Source organism: Oncorhynchus mykiss, chromosome 1 (genome assembly GCF_013265735.2).
Source record: "Oncorhynchus mykiss isolate Arlee chromosome 1, USDA_OmykA_1.1, whole genome shotgun sequence".
NCBI lineage: Eukaryota > Metazoa > Chordata > Actinopteri > Salmoniformes > Salmonidae > Oncorhynchus > Oncorhynchus mykiss.
In genome coordinates this window covers 19,550,960-19,573,872 of record NC_048565.1, presented here as the reverse complement: position 1 = coordinate 19,573,872, position 22,913 = coordinate 19,550,960, and the positions used below count along the sequence as shown (strand labels likewise).

Below are 22,913 nucleotides of genomic sequence, written 5' to 3'. Positions count from 1 at the left end.
ATGAATATTACAGTATTTGGTAGACATAAAGTACAATATTGTAAAATGAAATATAAAGTATGCAGTTCAGCTGTGCTTGTTACTTTGGTAGATGCACAACATGGATGATACCAAAATAAAAAGATTCAAAAATATATAATCCAAGCCTGATGATGAATATTCATACATTTTCCAGATGACATGGCGTTGTTAATCACTTAAGTGTTAAATTGTTATTAAAGCCATATATTAAACTCAAAAACACAATATAAAGAGGACAACTCTATGGAAGACATACAAATGAGTGTTGCAGATTAATGCTGGAAATTACCATATGTGCTTTGTACACATATGTTTGCATAACAACCTCTATCCCCACTACAAAACTGCTCATGCAAAATATGTGGAAGTTACACCACATGACGTAGTTACATTTATTAGTCTATAGTTTAAAAAAAAAATGTTTTCTTTTGGCTTGTACAGACATGGACTCGAAAACATAGATATAAAATGTAGATTAAATCAAATTATGACTGAGATCATGAAATGTACTAATAACTGAAAAAGTAATACACAAGTCAGCTAGTTAAAGGCGTTAATGATCCCAATAACTAGAATCACACTGATGAATTGTAGAGACATGGTATAAATGGAGTGTACCCTGTTTGGGAATATGTGAGTACAGCCATAATCAATTCCTTTGCAATTCAACTCAGGAATCCTTCATGAAATAAATTGCACTTTTCAATTTCATTACATCTCCTGAATTGACAGAATTGATGTGGAATTCACCCCAAACTTACAGTATGTGATAAAAGATTTGAAATACTATGCTCTCGGTCACTGGCATTGTCTCACGTCTGATAGCAAACTCTGTCTGCACTAAAAGACTAGCGTTTGAGTCATTACATCATAGAATGTCTGACAGCCTGCTCCAGCGATTTCCTGGTCACCAGTAGCCGCACAATGTCTTCATTCTTCTTCGTCAGCCGTTTGCGTGCCTGGTCGTGTGTCACCATGGTCATATCCCATCCATTTACCTGGTGGAGACATATCAACAATGTCTTCTTACAATAGGTTGTCATTACAGTATTATATATTCTTGTTGCGATGTAAGTGGAATATTGGTATACAGTGAATAGTTTCATGAGTGTTTCCATGACCATGAGTGATTCTCATCACCAATACTGACCACTGAGTGCAGTGTTTTTAAGAACTTCTGACCACTGACACTCCTCTTATTCACCATTACGCAGACTCGCTTTGGTAGAACATGGCGCTTGCAACGCCATGATTGTGGGTTCGAATCCATACATGAAATGTATGCACGCATGACTAAAGTTGCTTTGGATAAGCGCGTCTGCTAATTGGCATATACACTATATATAGAAAAGTACGTGGACACCCCTTCAAATTAGTGGATTTGGCAATTTCAGCCAGACCCGTTGCTGACAAGTGTATAAAATCTAGCACATCTCCATTGACAAACATTGGCAGTAGAATGGCCTTACTGGAGAGCTCAGTAACTTTCAATGTGGCACCGTCATAGGATGCCACCTTTCCAATAAGTCAGCTTGTCAAATGTATGCCCTGCTAAAGCTGCCCCAGTCAACTGCAAGTGCTCTTATTGTGAAGTGAAAACGTCTAGGAGTAACAATGGCTCAGCCGCAAAGTGGTAGGCCACACAAACTCACAGAACGGGACCCCCTAGTGCTGTAGCCCATTAAAATAGACTGTCCTCGGTTGCAACACTCACTACAGAGTATCAAACTGAATCTCCTCTTGAAACAGGCTGAAATCTGGGACCAATAACATCTCACACTCAGAAAACCTACATGATCTTTAAGCTTTCTGTTTAGGAGCTTCATAAAATGGGTTTCCGTGGCCAAGCAGCTGCACACAAGCCTAAGACCATGTGAAATGCCAAGCGTCGGCTGGAGTGGTGTAAAGCTCGCTGCCATTGGACTCTGGAGCAGTGGAAGCACGTTCTCTGGAGTGATAATCACGCTTCAACATCTGGCAGGCCGACGGACTAATCTGAATTTGGCGGATGCCAGAAGAACGCTACCTGCCCCAATGCATAGTGCCAACTGTAAAGTTTGGTGGACAAGTTATAAGGGTCTGGGGCTGTTTTTCATGGTTTGAAGAAGGGAAATCTTAATGCTACAGCGACATTCTAGACTATTCTGTGCTTCCAACTTTGTGGCAACAGTTTGGGGAAGGCCCTTTCCTGTTTCAGCGTGACAATGGTCCCGTGAACAAAGCGAGGCCCATACATAAATGGTTTGTCGAGATCAGTGTGGAAGAACTTGACTGGCCTGCACAGAGCCCTGAACTCATTGGTATGAATTGGAACGCAGACTGCAAACCAGGCATAATCACCCAACATCAATGCCTGACTTAACTAATGCTCGTGGCTGAATAGAAGTAAGTCGCCACAGCAATGTTCCAACATCTAGTGGAAAGCCTTCCCAGAAGAGTGGAGGCTGTTATAGCAGCAAAGGGAGGACCAACTCCATATTAATGCCCATGATTTTGGAATGAGATGTTCGACTAGCAAGTGTCCACATAACTTTGTAGTGTATATCATGCCTAGTGATAGAGTAAATGGTGCCACCTTGTGGAAATGCATCAATAAGGTCAAATTAAATGTTTATCGGGTCAAAAGTTTGAAACATGCATTTCTGAAGCAATTAATGTAAAAATAGCATACCTGCATTACTTTGTCTCCCATCATCAAGCCCGCAACTTCTGCTGGTCCCCCTGGTGTCACCCGTGTCACATAGATGCCCTGTGATCATGCAGAAAAACATCAATACAGCAAAAGAGAAATACATATGAAAGCCCAACATCTGTGCATCTACATACAAAACGTATTACCTAATGTCAATTCATTATAGACTGGTTTGATGATAAATTCAAACTATAAAATGTCACTGTTTAAGTAATCCATCCATGCCTTGTATGCAATCAGCTATCTGGGTCTGCAGTGTTACTCCAGTAGCTACCTGAGGCTAGAGTTGATGTGTTCAGGCCTGCCTCTCTAATACCTTAGTTTACTAGTTTACTGTTGATGTTAGAGTTTTGCCAGAGCAGAGCTCACTAAGAACTGATAGGGAGAGTATTTCCATGTGTTTTACTCGTACCTTGTCGGACTTGTCTTCAGAGAAGGGGTTCTGACCAGGGTCTTGGTCTATTCCCCCTCCAATGCTGAAACCCAGGATCAAATGTTCACCCTGGCGAAGTTTGCAGATTTCAATTCGTTGCTGTAAAGCACATGAAAGTTGAAAGTGGAGCTGGGAGAGGAAAGAACTCATAACTTCAACAACCACCAAGTCTCTGTTCGCATTCTCATTCCACCATTGCAACAGGTTATAAAATAGTTCCAGTAGCATAACTAGCCACAATATTTAGAATGAGGTGATGACTTACATAGAATGTAAAATGTAGTGCCGAGTCCCCCACATCATGCACTGAGCTTCCTTTAAGAATGCAGAAGGGCATCTCCATGGTTTGGTAACCAAAGTTCAGTAACAGAATGACAGCACAAACCATGTTGCATCTGCACTGTTCTTCAAGTGAATGTGTTTTTCTACATGTTTGTGGAAATTGTTAAAAGTAGTCATTGAGAATGGTTATTTGTTTGCCAATCATTTTAAAGTGAAAAATCTGAGTCTCAGCATCATTATGTTACTGTGGAATTGTTCAGAACACTAGGGTTATGAATAGACTAGTTCCCTGAAGGGACAAAGATAATCTCCATGTCGTGGGTCATGTTGAGTGACTGACTTAAAGAGAAACTCTCTGCCACCAACTGACTGGAGACAGATCTTTTCTCAGTCTAGCTGTCCTCATGGTCCTCAGACAGCTGCCCTCTCAATAAAACAGATGGAGGATTCTGGCACATCCAGCTCACTGCTCTTTACAGCACAAAGCAAGTCTGTGTGATGGTGAATAAGAGGAGCCTCAGTGTCAGTTGTCAGAAGTTCTTAAAACCCCTGCACTCAGTGGTCAATATGGTTAACCATCATTCAGTGGATCTGAAGTTCTTGGTGATGAGAATATTGAAACACTCATGGAATTGTATAATGCCGGCTGACCACCAGGATCTCTGTATTAATGGAAATATCAACCCATTGTCACTAGGCAATTACTTAATGACTCATATTTCTAGCTGGATGTTAGGAATGAACAGTGTGTTGAGAGGCATGGCCTTCATGAATTACAGAGTATTGACCATGTCACTTCAATGGCTGTGTCAATAGAGTAAGCTAACGTTATGCAAGCAGTCTCAGGTAGGTAGGTGACACCCTTCTCTGAAACACTTCACTTTCATGCATGCAGCATAGCAAACAAGTTGGATAATAATGCTAGCTGCTAGCCTTAATGTAGAGATAACAGGCTACTCCTAAAGAAAAAAAACATGTTGGCAAGGCCGCGCAGTGTAATATTAGCTAACTAGATACATGTATTTTAGGGGTGAAAGATTTCTCATCATGTGAAAATGAAAAACAGTTAACTTCATAACCCATTAAATGAAGTGCTCCTATACTGTTATCCACCTGGATACAGAAGCTAACGTTACAACAGAAAGGAGTAAAACGTAGATACTGTAGGTTTGATTAGAACCTATCGAACAGCAATGTTTCAAAGGAACTTTGCTGCTACAATGTAACCATTTTGACGAGGGTAAGTTCGAACAGTTACATAGCCAAGAGTAAGCAAGCACGCATGACCACAATGCTAAATTCACTTTTGTAACCAGTAATGTTAGTCTACATTTTTGGAATAAATACTTTACCCATTTATAGTTCGCATCTAGGCACTGATTGAAGGATTTTAGACCTGGACAATGGATGCCGTACCTATTTCAAAACTTACCACAACAGCAGTAACTGGTTGTCCTGGGATGAAAGACATCGTTTCAGACGGAAACTCGGACACAATTGTTTTGTGTTTCTCCGCGATTGCAAATAACTGAGCGATCTATAGTAGTTTTTGTTCCTTTGATGAAATTATACAGTATTCGAAGCAGCTTCCCTTTGTGTGAGTAACAACAACTAGCAAATGATTCCTGGCAAGTAAAGGCAGGGTTGGTGATGTCATACTGCCTTTTCGTGGTTAGTCATCGTCATGGATTCTGGGGTGTATTTATTAATCGGATTCCGTTGTAAAACGTTTCGTAACCGACACCGTTTACTCTAGGAACCAAACGGAAGCAAGCGAAACAGAGAGGGATTTGCGTAGGCTACAAGCATTTGTCCAATAGAAACTCTCGTTTTCGTTTCAAAATGTTTCTGTTTGGAGTAAACGGTTTCAGTTGCAAAATGTTTTGCAACAACTGGATCCGACTAATGTATACACCCCTGGGGTGTGTAATCATTCGTCCAAAGTCCAAACAGTTGCGTTTTGCAAGTTTACAAGAGTTTCTGTTGGCCAAATGCAGGTACGTCCCTCCCCGTTTTGTTGAGTTAGGTTCATAGTGAATACACCCCTCTAGAATATAGGGCTGCGTTCAGTACGTGTTTACGTTCTGTGTCGTTCAATTTAACTGAAATGGTGCTGTATTGAACGAACAGTTGAAATTCGGGGTTGGGTTGTGGAGTAAATTGTAAAATGTTTGTGGGTTGGGAAACGCCATCAGCATGGATTGGCCACTTGCTGCGTTCAAAACAAGTGGGAACTCAACCTCGGGAAATCTCTTGAGTTCCGAATTCAGTGCGTTCAAAACAAGTGGCAAAAAACAAGCTTCGACTGGGATTTTTTTTTTGAACGGTCATCCAACTTGGAATTCCAAGTCGGAAACTCTGCCATCTTTCTAGAGCTCCGACTTTCTGACCTGTCTGACCTCCGACTTTCTGACATGACTTTGAGATCATTACTCTAGAAAGAGGCTGGAGTTAAAAACGATTTTTTTCCCCAGTCGGAGCTTGATTTTTTTTCAAAGTTCCCAGTTGTTTTGAACGCAGCACCAGTTGTCTTGAAAGCTCCAATTGCCCTTTAAATACGTCACTCATTGATTCAAGCAACACCTAGCCACACCCACCAAACAGAAGCAAACATACCACAAAGTTTGACATTGGATTTAGGTTAAGTTGGCTGAAAAAAAGTCAATTCCCTTATGTTGATGACTTTCTGCAAATCCAATACACGTTGATTCAACATCACATTTATTTATTTTGGTTGAAATGATGTGGAATAAATGTTTTTACCCAGTTTTTACCCAGTGGGAAGATAGACTGTAACCGGGTTGACAATTTCTTCTTAAATCAGACATAAATTGAGACGGGGAATGGAAGCTTGTTGTGTGCAACAGGGAGTGGCAATTGAATGCTTCACAAAAAATAAAATAAAATTGTTATAACATTTCTAGCCTGTCTATCTATGGGTAACAGGGTTGTGTTATGCTCAGTTTTCCAGCACAAAACACCAGAAAAGTACATCGTTCTATCAAGCAACATACAAGATTTACATTGCGCCAGGTTTCTGTCTCTAGGTAATTTACTGCTTCTTTATACAGGGGTATCTTCTCAGTTTCACCGTCCTTAACACACATACAGTGTGGCAAAAAAGTATTTAGTCAGCCACCAATTGTGCAAGTTCTCCCTCTTAAAAAGATGAGAGAGGCCTGTAATTTTCATCATAGGTACACTTCAACTATGACAGACAAAATGAGAAAAAAAATCCAGAAAATCACATTGTAGGATTCTTAATGAATTTATTTGCAAATTATGGTGGAAAATAAGTATTTGGTCACCTACAAACAAGCAAGATTTCTGGCTCTCACAGACCTGTAACATCTTCTTTAAGAGGCTCCTCTGTCCTCCACTCGTTACCTGTATTAATGGCACCTGTTTGAACTTGTTATCAGTATAAAAGACACCTGTCCACAACCTCAGTCACACTCCAAACTCCACTATGGCCAAGACCAAAGAGCTGTCAAAGGACACCAGAAACAAAATTGTAGACCTGCACCAGGCTGGGAAGACTGAATCTGCAATAGGTAAGCAGCTTGGTTTGAAGAAATCAACTGTGGGAGCAATTATTAGGAAATGGAAGACATACAAGACCACTGATAATCTCCCTCGATCTGCAGATCCCAGAACCACACGGGGGGACCTAGTGAATGACCTGCAGAGAGCTGGGACCAAAGTAACAAAGCCTACCATCAGCAAGGGCATTGAAGATGAAACGTGGCTGGGTCTTTCGGCATGACAATGATCCCAAACACACCGCCCGGGCAACGAAGGAGGGGCTTCGTAAGAAGCATTTCAAGGTCCTGGAGTGGCCTAGCCAGTCTCCAGATCTCAACCCCATAGAAAATCTTTGGAGGGAGTTGAAAGTCCATGTTGCCCAGCAACAGCCCCAAAACATCACTGCTCTAGAGGAGATCTGCATGGAGGAATGCGCCAAAATACCAGCAACAGTGTGTGAAAACCTTGTGAAGACTTACAGAAAACGTTTGACCTCTGTCTTTGCCAACAAAGGGTATATAACAAAGTATTGAGATAAACTTTTGTTATTGACCAAATACTTATTTTCCACCATAATTTGCAAATACATTCATAAAAAATCCTACAATGTGATTTTCTGGATTTTTTTTCTTCTCATTTTGTCTGTCATATTTGAAGTGTACCTATGATGAACATTACAGGCCTCTCTCATCTTTTTAAGTGGGAGAACTTGCACAATTGGTGGCTGACTAAATACGTTTTGCCCCACTGTATACTAATGCAACAAGTCCAGTGTTCATCTGTATGTAAGAGATAAACTGGAGGGAGGGTTCACCTGGCCCTGGCAGAAAGGCCACTATTTCATAGACACTATTCAATCAATGGAATGCAGGCTGCAGGTTCTATCACCTAGCCATCATAAATCAATTGCCAACCCCAAGCCCCAGAGACCCAAATCAGTCCCACAGACACAGATGAGACTGTACGGAGAAACCTTATTCAATGCATAAACAGTTTTAAAACAATCTTGTAATATTCTACCATAATCCCCCATTTTGAGACTTGTCTCAACTTCAAAGAAAATATGTTTTAAAAACACATGAATACAAATGTAGAAAAACAGGCATCAGTCATGAAACAACTTCTAACTTAAATATATAAAAATAACTTCCTTGCACTATTATATTATCATTGTAAATGACCATCCGTTGGTTCATTGTGTTTAACCTTAACGAATTATTGGTACATTTTTAAATCAGTATGAAACACAATCACATTGACACTGAGCATACTCCCATTGGTCAGCATGGTGGAAATAACTAAACTCAGCAAAAAAAGAAACGTCCTCTCACAGTCAACTGCATTTATTTTCAGCAAACCTAACATGTGTAAATATTTGTATGAACATAACAAGATTCAACAACGGAGACATAAACTGAACAAGTTCCACGGACATGTGTCAAATAGAAATTGAATAATGTGTCCCTGAACAAAGGTACAAAAGTAACCGTCAGTATCTGGTGTGGCCACCAGCTACATTAAGCACAGCAGTGCATCTCATCCTCATGGACTGCACTATATTTTCCAGTTCTTGTTGTGAGATGGTACCCCACTCTTCCACCAAGGCACCTGCAAGTTCCCGGACATTTCTGGGAGAATGGCCCTAGCCCTCACCCTCCGATCAAACAGGTCCCAGATGTGCTCAATGAGATTGAGACCCGGGCTCTTCGCTGGCCATGGCATTCCTGTCTTGCATGAAATCACGCACAGAACGAGCAGTATGGCTGGTGGCATTGTCATGCTGGAGGCTCATGTCAGGATGAGCCTGCAGGAAGGGTACCACATGAGGGAGGAGGATGTCTTCCCCGTTACGCACAGTGTTGATTGCCTGCAATGAAAACAAGCTCAGTCTGATAATGCTGTGACACACCACCCCAGACCATGACAGATCCTCCACCTCCAAATTGATCCCGCTCCAGAGTACAGGCCCCGGTGTTACGCTCATTCCTTCGATGATAAACGCGAATCCGACCATCACCCCTGGTGAGACAAAACCGTGACTCGTCAGTGAAGAGCACTTTTTGCCAGTCCTATCTGGTCCAGCGACAATGGATTTGTGCCCATAGGCGACATTGTTGCTGGTGATGTCTGGTGAGGACCTGCCTTACAACAGGCCTACAAGCCCTCAGTCTAGTCTCTCTCAGTCTATTGCGGACAGTCTGAGCACTGGAGGGATTGTGCGTTCCTGGTGTAACTCGGGCAGTTGTTGTTGCCATCCTGTATCTGACCTGCAGGTGTGATGTTCAGATGTACCAATCCTGTGCAGATGTTGTTACACCTTGTCTGCCACTGCGAGGACTATCATCTGTCCATCCTGTCTCCCTGTAGCGCTGTCTTAGGCGTCTCGCAGTACGGACATTTATTGCCCTGGCCAAATCTGCAGTCCTCATGCCTTCTTGCAGCATGCCTAAGGCACGTTCACGCTGATGAGCAGGGACCCTGGGCATATTTCTTCAGCTGTTTTTCAGAGTCAGTAGAAAGGCCTCTTTAGTGTCCTAACTTTTCCTAACTGTGTTCTTAATTTCCTACTGTCCGTAAGCTGCCAGTGTCTTAACGACCGTTCCACAGGTGCATGTTCATTAATTGTTCATAGTTAATTGAACAAGCATGGGAAACAGTTGTTTAAACCCTTTACAATGAAGATTTATGAAGTTATTTAGATTTTTACGAATTATCTTTGAAAGACAGGATCCTGAAAAAGGGATATTTCTTTTCTTGCTGAGTTTATTTCCATCTGCATAGCACCATCTGAAGAAACTAAAATGAGCCTATTTTGGACAAATCCAGGTAGTGACTCTGGGTTTAAGTAAAGGTTCTTCAGGTTGGTGCCTAATGAACATGATCCAGGACAATTTTATTTCAGCTTTATTTCACCAGGTAGGCCAGTTGAGAACAGGTTTTCATTTACAACTGTGACCTGGCCAAGATAAAGCAAAGCAGTGGGACAAAAACAACAACAGAGATGCACATGGGATTAACAAACGTACAGTTAAAAACACAATATAAAATATATGTACTGTGTGTGCAAATGTGGTACGGTTAGGGAGGTAAGTAGTGGCGAAATAATTACAATTTAGCATTAACACTGGAGTGAGATGTGCAGATGATGATGTGCAAGTAGAGATACTGGGGTGCAAAAGAGCAAAAAAATTAATAACAATATGGGGATGAGGTGCTATTTACAGATGGGCTGTGTACAGGTACAGTGATCGGTAAGCTGCTCTGACAGCTGATGCTTAAAGTTTGTGAGGGAGATATGTCTCCAGCTTAAGTGATTTTGGAATTCATTCCAGTAATAAGCAGCAGAGAACTGGAAGGAAAGGCAGCCAAAGGAGGTGTTGGCTTTGGGGATGACCAGGGAAATATACCTGCTGAATCGCATGCTATGGGTGGGTATTTCTATGGTGAACAGTGAGCTGAGATAAGGCGGGGCTTTACCTAGCAAAGACCTTAAAGATGACCTAGAGCCAGTAGGTTTGGCGACGAATATGTAGCGAGGGCCAACCAACGAGAGCATACAGGTCGCAGTGGTGGGTAGTATACGGGGCTTTGGTGATAAAACAGATGGCACTGTGATAGACTACATCCAATTTGCTGAGTAGAGTGTTGGAGGCTATTTTGTAAATTACATCGCCAAAGTCAAGGATCGGTAGGATGGTCAGTTTTACGAGGGTATGTTTGCAAGTATGAGTGAAGGAGGCTTTGTTGTGAAATAGGAAGCCGATTCTAGATTTAATTTTGGATTGGAGATGCTTAATGTGAGTCTGGAAGGAGAGTTTACAGTCTAACTAGACACCTAGGTATTTGTAGTTGTCCACATATTCTAAGTCAGAACCGTCCAGATTAGTGATGCTAGGTGGGCGGGCAGCAATCAGTTGAAGAGCATGTATTTAGTTTTACAAGCATTAAAAAGCAGTTGGAGGCCACGGAAGGAGTGTTGTATGGCATTGAATCTCATATGGAGGTTTGTTAACACAGTTTCCAAGGAAGGGCCAGATGTATACAGAATGGTGTCGTCTGTTTAGAAGTGGATCAGAGAATCACCAGCAGCAAAAACTACATCATTGATGTATACAAAGAAAAGTGTAGGCCAGAAACTTGAACTCTGTGGCACCCCCATAGAGACTGCCAGAGGTCCGGACAACAGGCCCTCCGATTTGACACACTGAACTCTGAGAAGTAGTTGGTGAACCAGGCGAGGCAGTCATTTGAGAAACCAAGGCTATTGAGTTCTGCCAATAGGAATGTGATGACTGACAGAGTTGAAAGCCTTGGCCAGGTCGATGAAAACGTCTGCACAGTACTGTCTTTTATCGATGGCGGTTATGATATCGTTTAGGACCTTGAGCATGGCTGAGGTGCACCCATGACCAGCTCGGAAACCAGATTGCATAGTGGACAAGATACAGTGGGATTCGATATCGTCGATGATCTGTTTGTTAACTTGGCTTTCGAAGACTTTAGAAAGGTAGGGCAGGATGGATATAGTTCTGTAACAGTTTGGGTTTAGAGTGTCTCCCCCTTTGATGGGGGGGGGGGGGGGGGGGGGGGGGGGGTGACTGTGGCAGCTTTCCAATCTTTAGGGATCTCATGAAATAGAGGTTGAACAGGCTAGTAATAGGGGTTTCAACATTTTCGGCGGATTATTTTAGAAAGAGAGGCTCCAGATTGTCTAGCCCAGCTGATTTGTAGGGATCCAGATTTTGCAGCTCTTTCAGAACATTAGCTATCTGGATTTGGGTGAAGGAAAAGCAAGGGGGGCTTGGGCATGTTGCTGCGGGGGTTGCTGAGCTGTTGGCCGGGGTAGGGGTAACCAGTTGGACAGCATGGCCAACCGTGGAAAAATGCAAATTTTTGTTTAAGAAAAAGCTAGCCTTAGCTTTACTAAATGACTGTGTATATTGGTTCCTGACTTCCCTGAAAAGTTGCATATCGCAGGGGCTATTCGATGCTAATGCAGTACGCCACAGGATGTTTTTGTGCTGGTCAAGGGCAGTCAAGTCTAAGGGCATCGCCTATGGACTCTATGTGCCATTAGCACAAACATGCTATAGTTCATAAGTATTATCATCAAAATTGTAATTTGGTAATGGATATAGGTCAAATAGATTAGGATAAGATTCACTCTCAGGATCAGAGGGTTTCCCCTCTCCATTTAGCAGGGGCATGGTGAGATCTTTAGTACACATCTTCTTAGCACACGTCACAATTTGCATAACAAATCAATCCATAATACTTTAATTGCTCCACTCATATCGTTAACATACTAAAAACTTTCTCAAATCAATGTCAGTTTACAAAAACCTTTCAGTTTCCAAATCATAATTAAAACCCAATTAATAAATTATCCAACCCAAATTTAGAATTACAATGCTTAGAACTAACGTGAATCACTATTACTCAAAGTTAAAACCCTTAACTTAACATACCAACACTGGCAGATTGACATTAATATAAACATACAATATATTCATCTTATAATTCTAGCATTGATTTATCACGGTCATAATTACAGATCAGTATCTTAATGCATTCTTAGTCTAAATTACTATACATTTTGCAGTGTGTAGACCTGTACAATCAACTTGATACCCCAAATAAACAATTTAGGGCAACCCTAAATCAATTATGGGCACAGTTGACCCACCCCTGCTTCAGGCACTCATTCTTATGGCATCTCTTCATTATCTTCTTCAGATAGATTCAAAGTTCAAAGTGGTTGGTCCATGATAATGTCCTGATTTCAATGTCTCACCTGGGTTGTCACCGCCTTTATCACCCATTATGTCTTGTCCATTTGCCAACCAATATACCAGCAGCATGAGAGAAGTTTGGACGGGATCTCTCTCCATGCTCCCTCCACGTGGACTCATGTCGCACCCCTGAGAGGAAAGGCATGAGAGAAAAGGCAGTTGATAGCTTCGACTGGATGCTGGGTACAGGTTGCTGGCTCGGACTCACGTCTCAGGTAGAAGTGGGGAAGGACAGGGCTGTAGTGAAAGCCATTTTCACCATTTCTTCAGCTGGTTATAGGGGGTGTGAGGTCCACACTGGTCCTTGGGAAAATTGTCCCTGCTATGCCTAGATACCATCTGTTGTCACCTTTGCAGTAACCTACAAAGAGGACAGATCAGAACAACAGTGTAGTTTAGATAATTTCTGATTCAGGAATTCCAGACAAATTATTTCTGTATGACAAATTACTACTACTAGCAATATTCTTAATACTCATTTCTAAGACAAATGTCAAAGAAAATAACACAATCTGTTAACCATTTTTTCAAATTGGCTTATACTCCCCTATCACACCGTCGACCTCACTACAGAGTCACCGGATCAGGAAGTTAGACCTCTAATCCGTAGGGAGAAATCTTGATCATCCTGCAGACCCAATCTGGTGAGATTTGTATCGAAACAAAATGGAAAGAGAACAAACACAACAATACACTCCTTCATATATCATGCGATACACTTCTATACAGTGCCTTGCGAAAGTATTCGGCCCCCTTGAACTTTGCGACCTTTTGCCACATTTCAGGCTTCAAACATAAAGATATAAAACTGTATTTTTTTGTGAAGAATCAACAACAAGTGGGACACAATCATGAAGTGGAACGACATTAATTGGATATTTCAAACTTTTTTAACAAATCAAAAACTGAAAAATTGGGAGTGCAAAATTATTCAGCCCCCTTAAGTTAATACTTTGTAGCGCCACCTTTTGCTGCGATTACAGCTGTAAGTCGCTTGGGGTATGTCTCTATCAGTTTTGCACATCGAGAGACTGACATTTTTTCCCATTCCTCCTTGCAAAACAGCTCGAGCTCAGTGAGGTTGGATGGAGAGCATTTGTGAACAGCAGTTTTCAGTTCTTTCCACAGATTCTCGATTGGATTCAGGTCTGGACTTTGACTTGGCCATTCTAACACCTGGATATGTTTATTTTTGAACCATTCCATTGTAGATTTTGCTTTATGTTTTGGATCATTGTCTTGTTGGAAGACAAATCTCCGTCCCAGTCTCAGGTCTTTTGCAGACTCCATCAGGTTTTCTTCCAGAATGGTCCTGTATTTGGCTCCATCCGTCTTCCCATCAATTTTAACCATCTTCCCTGTCCCTGCTGAAGAAAAGCAGGCCCAAACCATGATGCTGCCACCACCATGTTTGACAGTGGGGATGCTGTGTTCAAGGTGATGAGCTGTGTTGCTTTTACGCCAAACATAACGTCTTGCATTGTTGCCAAAAAGTTAAATTTTGGTTTCATCTGACCAGAGCACCTTCTTCCACATGTTTGGTGTGTCTCCCAGGTGGCTTGTGGCAAACTTTAAACGACACTTTTTATGTCTTTCTTCTTGCCACTCTTCCATAAGGGCCAGATTTGTGCAATATACGACTGATTGTTGTCCTATGGACAGAGTCTCCCACCTCAGCTGTAGATCTCTGCAGTTCATCCAGAGTGATCATGGGCCTCTTGGCTGCATCTCTGATCAGTCTTCTCCTTGTATGAGCTGAAAGTTTAGAGGGATGGCCAGGTCTTGGTAGATTTGCAGTGGTCTGATACGCCTTCCATTTCAATATTATTGCTTGCACAGTGCTCCTTGGGATGTTTAAAGCTTGGGAAATCCTTTTGTATCCAAATCCGGCTTTAAACTTCTTCACAACAGTATCTCGGACCTGCCTGGTGTGTTCCTTGTTCTTCATGATGCTCTCTGCGCTTTTAACGGACCTCTGAGACTATCACAGTGCAGGTGCATTTATACGGAGACTTGATTACACACAGGTGGATTGTATTTATCCTCATTAGTCATTTAGGTCAACAATGGATCATTCAGAGATCCTCACTGAACTTCTGGAGAGAGTTTGCTGCACTGAAAGTAAAGGGGATGAATAATTTTGCACGCCCAATTTTTCAGTTTTTGATTTGTTAAAAAAGTTTGAAATATCCAATAAATGTCGTTCCACTTCATGATTGTGTCCCACTTGTTGTTGATTCTTCACAAAAAAATACAGGTTTATATCTTTATGTTTGAAGCCTGAAATGTGGCAAAAGGTCGCAAAGTTCAAGGGGGCCGATTACTTTCGCAATATCACTCCAGGTGTGTAAAACATCAATCCAAAAAAACTCAGAACTGGTAATTCCCCTATTTTGACACATGACTCACAACATGATTAATGTGTAAAAAAAACACTGCTGGTTAAATAAAAAAAAATAAAAAATCGAATTAGAATTACTACCTTTAACTCCATAAAGAAATACATTTGATCTCATAATTCAAGGAATAGAGAAAGACTAGAGACAGGTTTTCCATCTCCTAGTCCGAATCACTCTAACTATTAAGTATAAAACATATCCGTAATTATGAGTGCTTACATATTACATATAAATCTTACCCCAATGTTTCTAGGCCCTCTAGTGAAGGTGATCAAGCCTCACCAGAAAGTCAGAAGTCATTCAACCCCTTCAAGTGAGTGTTTCTCTCCCTTTCCTTTCCCCGTACCTCAGACTAATTATTTAAAAACATTTCAAACATTTTGTGTACCAGGTTTGTATTATGTTTTTTCAGTACATTCCTTATTAAAATAATTTACAAGTGTTCAACCAAAACTAACAATGGAAACTTCAGAAAATGTCATGTGTGCCTGTTAAGGTGCATCCTTTCTAACCTGTGAAAAACCACTAAAACCAAATAAAAGAGACCCCACACAATGCATCAAATACGGTATTAACACCATTAACAAATATGCATTACGTAGGGTAAAAACAAACTAAATTGACCAGGCCTTATTTAATTTGGGAGCACCCTTAACATACATATTGTAATAGACTTCCATCAGTTCTGGAAGAAAGAATCCTAATTAAGAAACCAGATAACCAACCAGATAACCAGATAGTATGTGGAAAAGACACCTAAAGTAAACAATCCCAGAACCCCTTTCCTGTAATTGTATCATTATAACCTGTTGTTTAACAAATCTAGGACCTTCAAAAAGTTGGTGCTGTCTTATAAACTTAATATTCAATACTAAAATATAAATTTCAATCTACGTTAAATACTTGACACTGTTTCACGTAATGGAAACAGATTATCGTTTTAAATTACCTTCCGCCTTATAAAATTGAGTAATAATAATTAGAAATGGTCAAAGAACATCTCCCATTTAACTATTCATACCTCTGCTCCAAATGTCCCACATGCATCCCTTACAGCCTGATATAGCCCAGCGAGCACGACTTGCTTTCACCCGCGGACTAAAACATGACTTCATTAGAGTCTATCCAAAAACACTAATAACATATTTCCATTTCCATTATTAGAAGGCATTGTTTTCATTTTAAACAATATTACTCTATATTCTGAATACCGACCTCTATTGGATATTTCCTTTCTGCTTCACACTTAAATATCTATTATTTTAAGATTAACATGCAATGCGCCAAATGTATAAAATAAATCAGTCAATTCCTAAGGGAAAAGATGCATTTCGATGGGAGCTAAAATAGTTCAATACGAGTCTCTTTCTGCCCACAACTTCAATCCATTGCAGTTGTAACTTTGTTTTATCATGATCATGTTCACAGCGATATCGCAATTGCCGATCAGATGTTATTAGAATGCATTAGATTTAGGTAACAGTCTGTAAGATTAGGCTACAGGTAATAAAACAAACACTGGCTGTTGTTGACAAGCATACACTACCGTTCAAAAGTTTGGGGTCACTTAGAAATATCCTTATTTTTTAAAGAAAAGCAAAAAAAAATTGTACATTCAAAATAACATCAATTTAATGTTATTTTATGGACAAAAAAATGATTTTCTTTAAAAAACAAGGACATTTCTAACTGACCCCAAACTTTTGAACAGTAGTGTATATTCAGTTCATATCCATATTATTAATATTTTGTGATTGAAATTATGACACCATTCTCAGTAGCCTATTCTAGCAGGTTATTAGGCAACACAAAAACGTATTACCATAAAATGTCCTCTATATTCATTTTGAATAAATTAGCCTTTCAATTTGAACTAAGCAAGCTGCTAAATCATTCAGTTTACATCTTAAAACAAAGACTGGCTGCTGTTTCTAGCTAAGAAAACCATGGCAATAGTTGAAATTCAATTAGAAATCCAGATTTTAGTCAGTTACAGATGCAAAGCTATTGAATTGACAAGTCAATCCTACAAATAACCCAATTATAATGGATTTAAAAAAATATATATATTTCACCTTTATTTAAGCAGGCAGGCTAGTTGAGAACGAGTTCTCATTTACAGCTGCGACCTGGCCAAGATAAAGCAAAGCAGTGCGACATAAACAACAACTCAGAGTTACACACGGAATAACCAAGCTTACAGTCAATAACACAATAGAAAAAAAATAAAGTCTATATACAGTGTGTGCAAATGGCATGAGGTGGTAAGGCAATAAATAGGCCATAGTAGCAAAGTAATTACAATTTAGCAGATTAACACTGGAGTGATAGATGAGCAGATGTGTGTAAGTAGAAATACTGGTGTGCAAAAGAGCAGCAAAGTAAATAAAAACAATATGGGGATGAGGTAGGTAGATTGGGTGGGCTTTTTACAGATGGACTATGTACAGCTACAGCGATCGGTTAGCTGCTCAGATAGCTGATGTTTAAAGTTAGTGAGTGAAATGTAAGTCTCCAGCTTCAGCGATTTTTGCAATTGTAGTCTTAACATCTGGCACATAATAACGACACAATTACCAAAAAATAGCCTTAAAGTTCTTACAATTGTTTCTATGCAAAGATTTCAGAAGCGCAAAGGGAAGTTAGTAGTCAATGAGTTGAATCGACATTCATTGATTTGGAAACAGATCTGGCGAGTTTAATAAAAGTGGATGATCTTTTCTCGTGCGACATAATGAAATTCCTTCATTACTACATCACATTAGCTCCGCAATAATTATTATCTTGATAGAAAACCTCATTTGTTTTTTATGTCGTTACATTTATGTCTTCATTCCATGTTAATTCCCTTGAACTTTATGGAAAAAAAGTGTTTATTCGATAAATATAGCAACTCCTCTCTTACTGTGGGAAAAAAAAAACATTTTCAGTCCTTACGGGCAGTTTAAAAATATATATTATTACCTGGACAGAGGTAAGTCAATTTCCCATATTTTTACAAAAAATGGATATAAGCCAATCTTTTTCTGAGACTATTTCCAAGACTCTTTCCATGACTGTAGACAGTCATAATCATTAGCCTTATCTCTATCAAATGATCCATAAAGGGACCAACTGAGAATACTTCTAAAATACTTTGTACTCCCCTTACATACATCTACGTGTGAGTTGTTTAAGTTGCATATCATTATCACTTTATCAAATCTGTAGTAATCAATTATACACACACATTAAAACATGATAAATTATATATTCACAGAATCCATATATAACATTAGAAATCTTAGGTACTCACATCAACCACTCCATGTGTGTTTTCAACGACTCTCCATTGCCACAAAGTTTCAGCTGTGCAACCAAACTCCCAGTGGAACCCAAAAAACGTCTGGTCTTCAAGGACAGGCGGGGATCCAATCTGTGTGGTCTAGTGGAGTACGGCATCCCCAGCTGCATCTAATGCAACTCCCTTGCACGGTTAACCTAGATTACCCCGGGAACAATCAGCAAAATTAAGATGATCATCGCATCCTAGTCGCCAAAGGGCTTTACTATGATGGCGACATTGAGATTAAGTGGGTTAAAATAGTCCTAGAAGTGACACAGGGTTGACGGAAGGACATGTCAAAATGCTGAATTTTGAGACTTTAGCAAGCCTTTTTTTTTTCATATTCAAAATCTGATTTATAGAATTTCCATGTGGTCTATATTAAACATGTTAATGCACAATTTCTACTTAAAATATTAGAGGGACACAAGGCACTCATTTTGTGGAACGACTGTCACCCAAGTTTGTCAATCCAGTCAGACCAGAACCTGTCCTTGAGAGCAGACTTCCCAATTACATTGTTGATTACAGATCAGCATTTGGCAACCATCTCAAATGGATGGACAATGTTACTTTGTTAAATAAATTCTAGATATACAATTAAATAATCATCTTCAGACTGTCACTAACTTTTAAGTCATCATTGCCTGCAACAGATATATTTCTCTCATAAACGGTCTTGCCTGCTACAACTACATTAATGTGTCCATCCATCCATGTGTCCATCCATCCAGCACTCCTCTTATTATGGAACTTCCTCTGACTTTACATCTTAATTCTTCTGTTTGTTGGGATTTGGGTCCAGGTGGTGTGTGTTCGGTCGGGGCCTGTGGTCGTCAGTCTGTATACACCATCCTGGGTCCTGGGGGGCCTTCAGGTGCAGTGCTGCTCTGTGTCTTGATCTTTCTCTGTGGAAGAGCAGGGAGCTCTGGCAGGTAACTCATGAGGTTGGTCTGGTTGGCCCGCGGTGACTAAGTGTATCTTTCTGGGCATTGGCTTAGCAGTACAATCTACCTGGAATATACAGCATAGATAGACTGTATTCTTACACTAACTTAAGTTCTCTTTGATCTCAGTGGATTCAACCTGCAGACATATGTAGGCAATAAAGGCCTACAATGCTTTTGCAATAGCAATATTTCAACATTAAAAAAATAAAACTTTAACCCTATCCCCCAACAAACACACAATGTAAATCCAGCATTTTTCTGATACTTGGATTTTGGTGGCTTATTGTGTTTAACTCTGTCTCCAGGCAGGGGTAGAGTCTTGGAGGATGGCCGTTTGGAGTTACTAGCATTTGGAGGCTGGCCGGCAGGGTCACTCAATGTGCTGGGATGATGTTGGAAGGCAGGTTAAGTGTCCTCAGTTGGTTTTAGATGAGTACTACTGTTCATGTGTGGGGGGTTATTCAGCAACACACCATGATTAGGGTTCATGGGTTGTCTTTTGGGGGAATAAAAGTTTGGCATAATTAGCCTCGTCCGTTGATACCAACAACAACAACAAGTAGATGAAAGGGGAGAATGTTTAGTCAAAAACATACGTATGTATCCACAACAGCGTTCAAAAAACAGTGTTCAAAAAATTCAGCTCAGTGTGCTGTACCCCGACCACTGTGTGTATGCCATATCAAACCAACTCAATTCAAGCCTATATGATACCTGTGTGTGTACAAAATGAACAATATGGTAGTTTACCGAATCAACTGTAGTTCCTCACCTGTCCACAAGCTACAGTCAGCAGCTCATTGAAAGGCATGACAGGCACCCTGCAGTGGAAGTTCACCAGGTCTTGCAGCACGTCGATCCTGAAGGGCCTGCAGCAATCAGTGGCACTAGACGTACAGAGAGAAAAACCAAAATAAGGAAGTGGAGAAGGACTTTAAACTACACTAGTGAATAGAACAAGGGCCTGTCAGCGGGTAATAGGTGTGACGATGGTGTAGAATCAGATAAGATACAAGCTATGGAAACAGAACACAACTAATTTGCTCATGTGCCTATTGTTAACATTTCTTTGCCTGCCTGTTTATAGAAATGCCATTCTTCATGTTTCAGCTGAACAAACAACCAGTCTAATTACACCTCGCCTGGAAGTGTCTCTAATGTACAGAGGCTTACCGATAGGAGAGCGTGTATCCTATCCTGCTTTCACTTACTCGGAACAGGAAGTAGTCTGTGGGCTTGGAAAGGAGCATTTCCTCAGCAACCCTGCAGCGAATAGACACGGCCATGTTAGGACAGACTTTGGTTTTAACTCACTTAACTGAAGAATATACAGCATGCAATGTCACAGAACACTACCATTCAGTGCCCTACTGTAATACAATAACAACAGTCATAAGGCATATATCGTACACTCCAGGCCACACATTTTTTGTTGTTTTGGATTTATGAAGGTATTTTTGTATTTACATTGGTCTCATCTAGCCTTGGTTGCTACGGCTGGTAAGCAATGAGTGCATTTCAATGACAGAGACAATTTGAGAACTTACTTCCTAGAAATAATGCCATGGAACCATTCTAGAACTACCCCATTCCTGATTACACAGTCACGTTGGAACTCTGAACCAGGAAAGGGCATCATGTCTTCCCTGAGTCTGTGTTCTGTTCATACCCTCAGTTGTGTTCTGGTAAAATAATGAATGTTGGGAATCAACCCCAATTTCTATTGCCAATTTGACAGGTCAAACGCTGCTGGGTTTTTCACGCTCAGTAATTTCCAGTGTGTATCAAGAATTGTCCACCACCCAAAGGACACCCAGCCAACTTGACACAACTGGGAAGCATTGGAGTCAACATGGGTCAGCATCCCGGTAGAATGCTTTCAACACCTTGTAGAGTCCCTGCCCGACGAATTAAGTTCTGAGGGCATAAAGAGGTGCAACTCAACATGAAGGTGTTCCTAATGCTTTGTACACTCAGTGTACAGTTGTGGCCAAAAGCTTTGAGAATGATGCAAATATTAATTTTCAAAGTCTGCTGCCTCAGTTTGTATGATGGCAATTTGCATATACTCCAAGAAAGTCCAGCAAACGCCAGGACCGTCTCCTAAAGTTGATTCAGCTGCGGGATCGGGGCACCACCAGTACAGAGCTTGCTCAGACATGGCAGCAGGCAGGCGTGAGTGCATCTGCACGCACAGTGAGGCGTAGACTTTTGGAGGATGGCCTAGTGTCAAGAAGGGCAGCAAAGAAGCCACTTCTCTCCAGGAAAAACATCAGGGACAGACGGATATTCTGCAAAAGGTACAGGGATTGGACTGCTGAGGACTGGGGTAAAGTCATTTTCTCTGATGAATCCCCTTTCCGATTGTTTGGGGCATCCCGGAAAAAGCTTGTCCGGAGAAGACAAGGTGAGCGCTACCATCAGTCCTGTGTCATGCCAACAGTAAAGCATACTGAGACCATTCATGTGTGGGGTTGCTTCTCAGCCAAGGGAGTGGACTCACTCACAATTTTGCCTAAGAACACAGCCATGAATAAAGAATGGTACCAACACATCCTCCGAGAGCAACTTCTCCCAACCATCCAGGAACAGTTTGGTGACGAACAATGCCTTTTCCAGCATGATGGAGCACATTGCCACAAGGCAAACGTGATAACTAAGTGACTCGGGGAACAAAACATCGATATTTTGGGTCCATGGCCAGGAAACTCCCCAGACCTTAATTCCGTTGAGAACTTGTGGTCAATCCTTGTGGTCAATATTATTTTAACGGAGGCAAAAACCTGATACAGCAACAAATAGGCATACAAATGTATACAATGCAATGGTCATAACAAACTGGGTAATTAATAGAGAAACATTGCAGCCTGGTCTCAGACTAGACGTAACATAGTAAACGTAATTCTGAAATTTGTGTAATGTGTTACATTTGGTATACAAGGCAGAAGGTTACTTAATACAAAAACAAAAGGAGGGTGGTTGGTCAGGGTAAATGGGTGGGCATATAACATGAATGTCTATCAACCCAAAGTTTGCATGTTTGAATCTCATCACAGACAACTTTAGCAGTTTAGCAACTACTAACAACTTTTTAACTACTTTTCAACTACTTAGCATGTTATCTAACACTTTAACTTCTTGATGCACCCATCCCGTTAGCGGGATAATTTTCGTCAACATCCGCTGAATTGCAGAGCGCCAAATTAAATGACTAAAAATATTACATTTTCATGAAATCACAAGTGCAATATAGCAAAACACAGTTTAGCTTGTTGTTAATCCACCTGGCATGTCAGATTTCAAAAAAGCTTTTCAGCGAAAGCATACCAAGCGTTTATGTAAGGACATCTCTCTCAGCAGACAAAACATTACAAACAGCTAGCAGTAAAGTAGATTGGTCACGAAAGTCAGAAAAGCAATCAAATTAATCGCTTACCTTTGATGATCTTCGGCTGTTTGCACTCACGAGACTCCGTTACACAATACATTTTCCT

The 22,913-nt window shown here is 40.7% G+C and overlaps 1 protein-coding gene and 1 long non-coding RNA gene across 2 annotated transcripts; both read right to left on the bottom strand.

Moving 5' to 3' along the window:
• Positions 1–435: 435 nt before the first annotated feature.
• On the bottom strand, positions 436–5,189 carry LOC110502506 (tax1-binding protein 3). Its single transcript, XM_021580605.2, has 4 exons — positions 4,861–5,189; positions 3,126–3,245; positions 2,693–2,770; positions 436–1,019 (listed from the first exon to the last, which is right to left on the bottom strand). The coding sequence occupies exons 1-4, from the start codon at positions 4,897–4,899 to the stop codon at positions 885–887; spliced, it is 372 nt and encodes a 123-aa protein (XP_021436280.1). The 5' UTR covers positions 4,900–5,189; the 3' UTR covers positions 436–884.
• Positions 5,190–18,449: 13,260 nt separating this feature from the next.
• Positions 18,450–20,637, bottom strand: LOC118944665. The gene is made up of 3 exons (XR_005039991.1): positions 20,593–20,637; positions 20,192–20,306; positions 18,450–18,624 (listed from the first exon to the last, which is right to left on the bottom strand). It is a non-coding gene; the product is annotated as an uncharacterized LOC118944665 (long non-coding RNA).
• Between the last annotated feature and the right edge of the window lie 2,276 nt (positions 20,638–22,913).

Coding starts and splice junctions, on each gene's coding strand:
- LOC110502506 (XM_021580605.2), bottom strand. CDS start 4,899: ATGTCTTTCATCCCAGGACAACCAGTTACTGCTGTTGTG. Junction 3,246..4,860: donor AACCAGTTACTGCTGTTGTG/GTAAGTTTTGAA, acceptor TGTGCTTTACAG/CAACGAATTGAAATCTGCAA. Junction 2,771..3,125: donor CTGAAGACAAGTCCGACAAG/GTACGAGTAAAA, acceptor GCATGATCACAG/GGCATCTATGTGACACGGGT.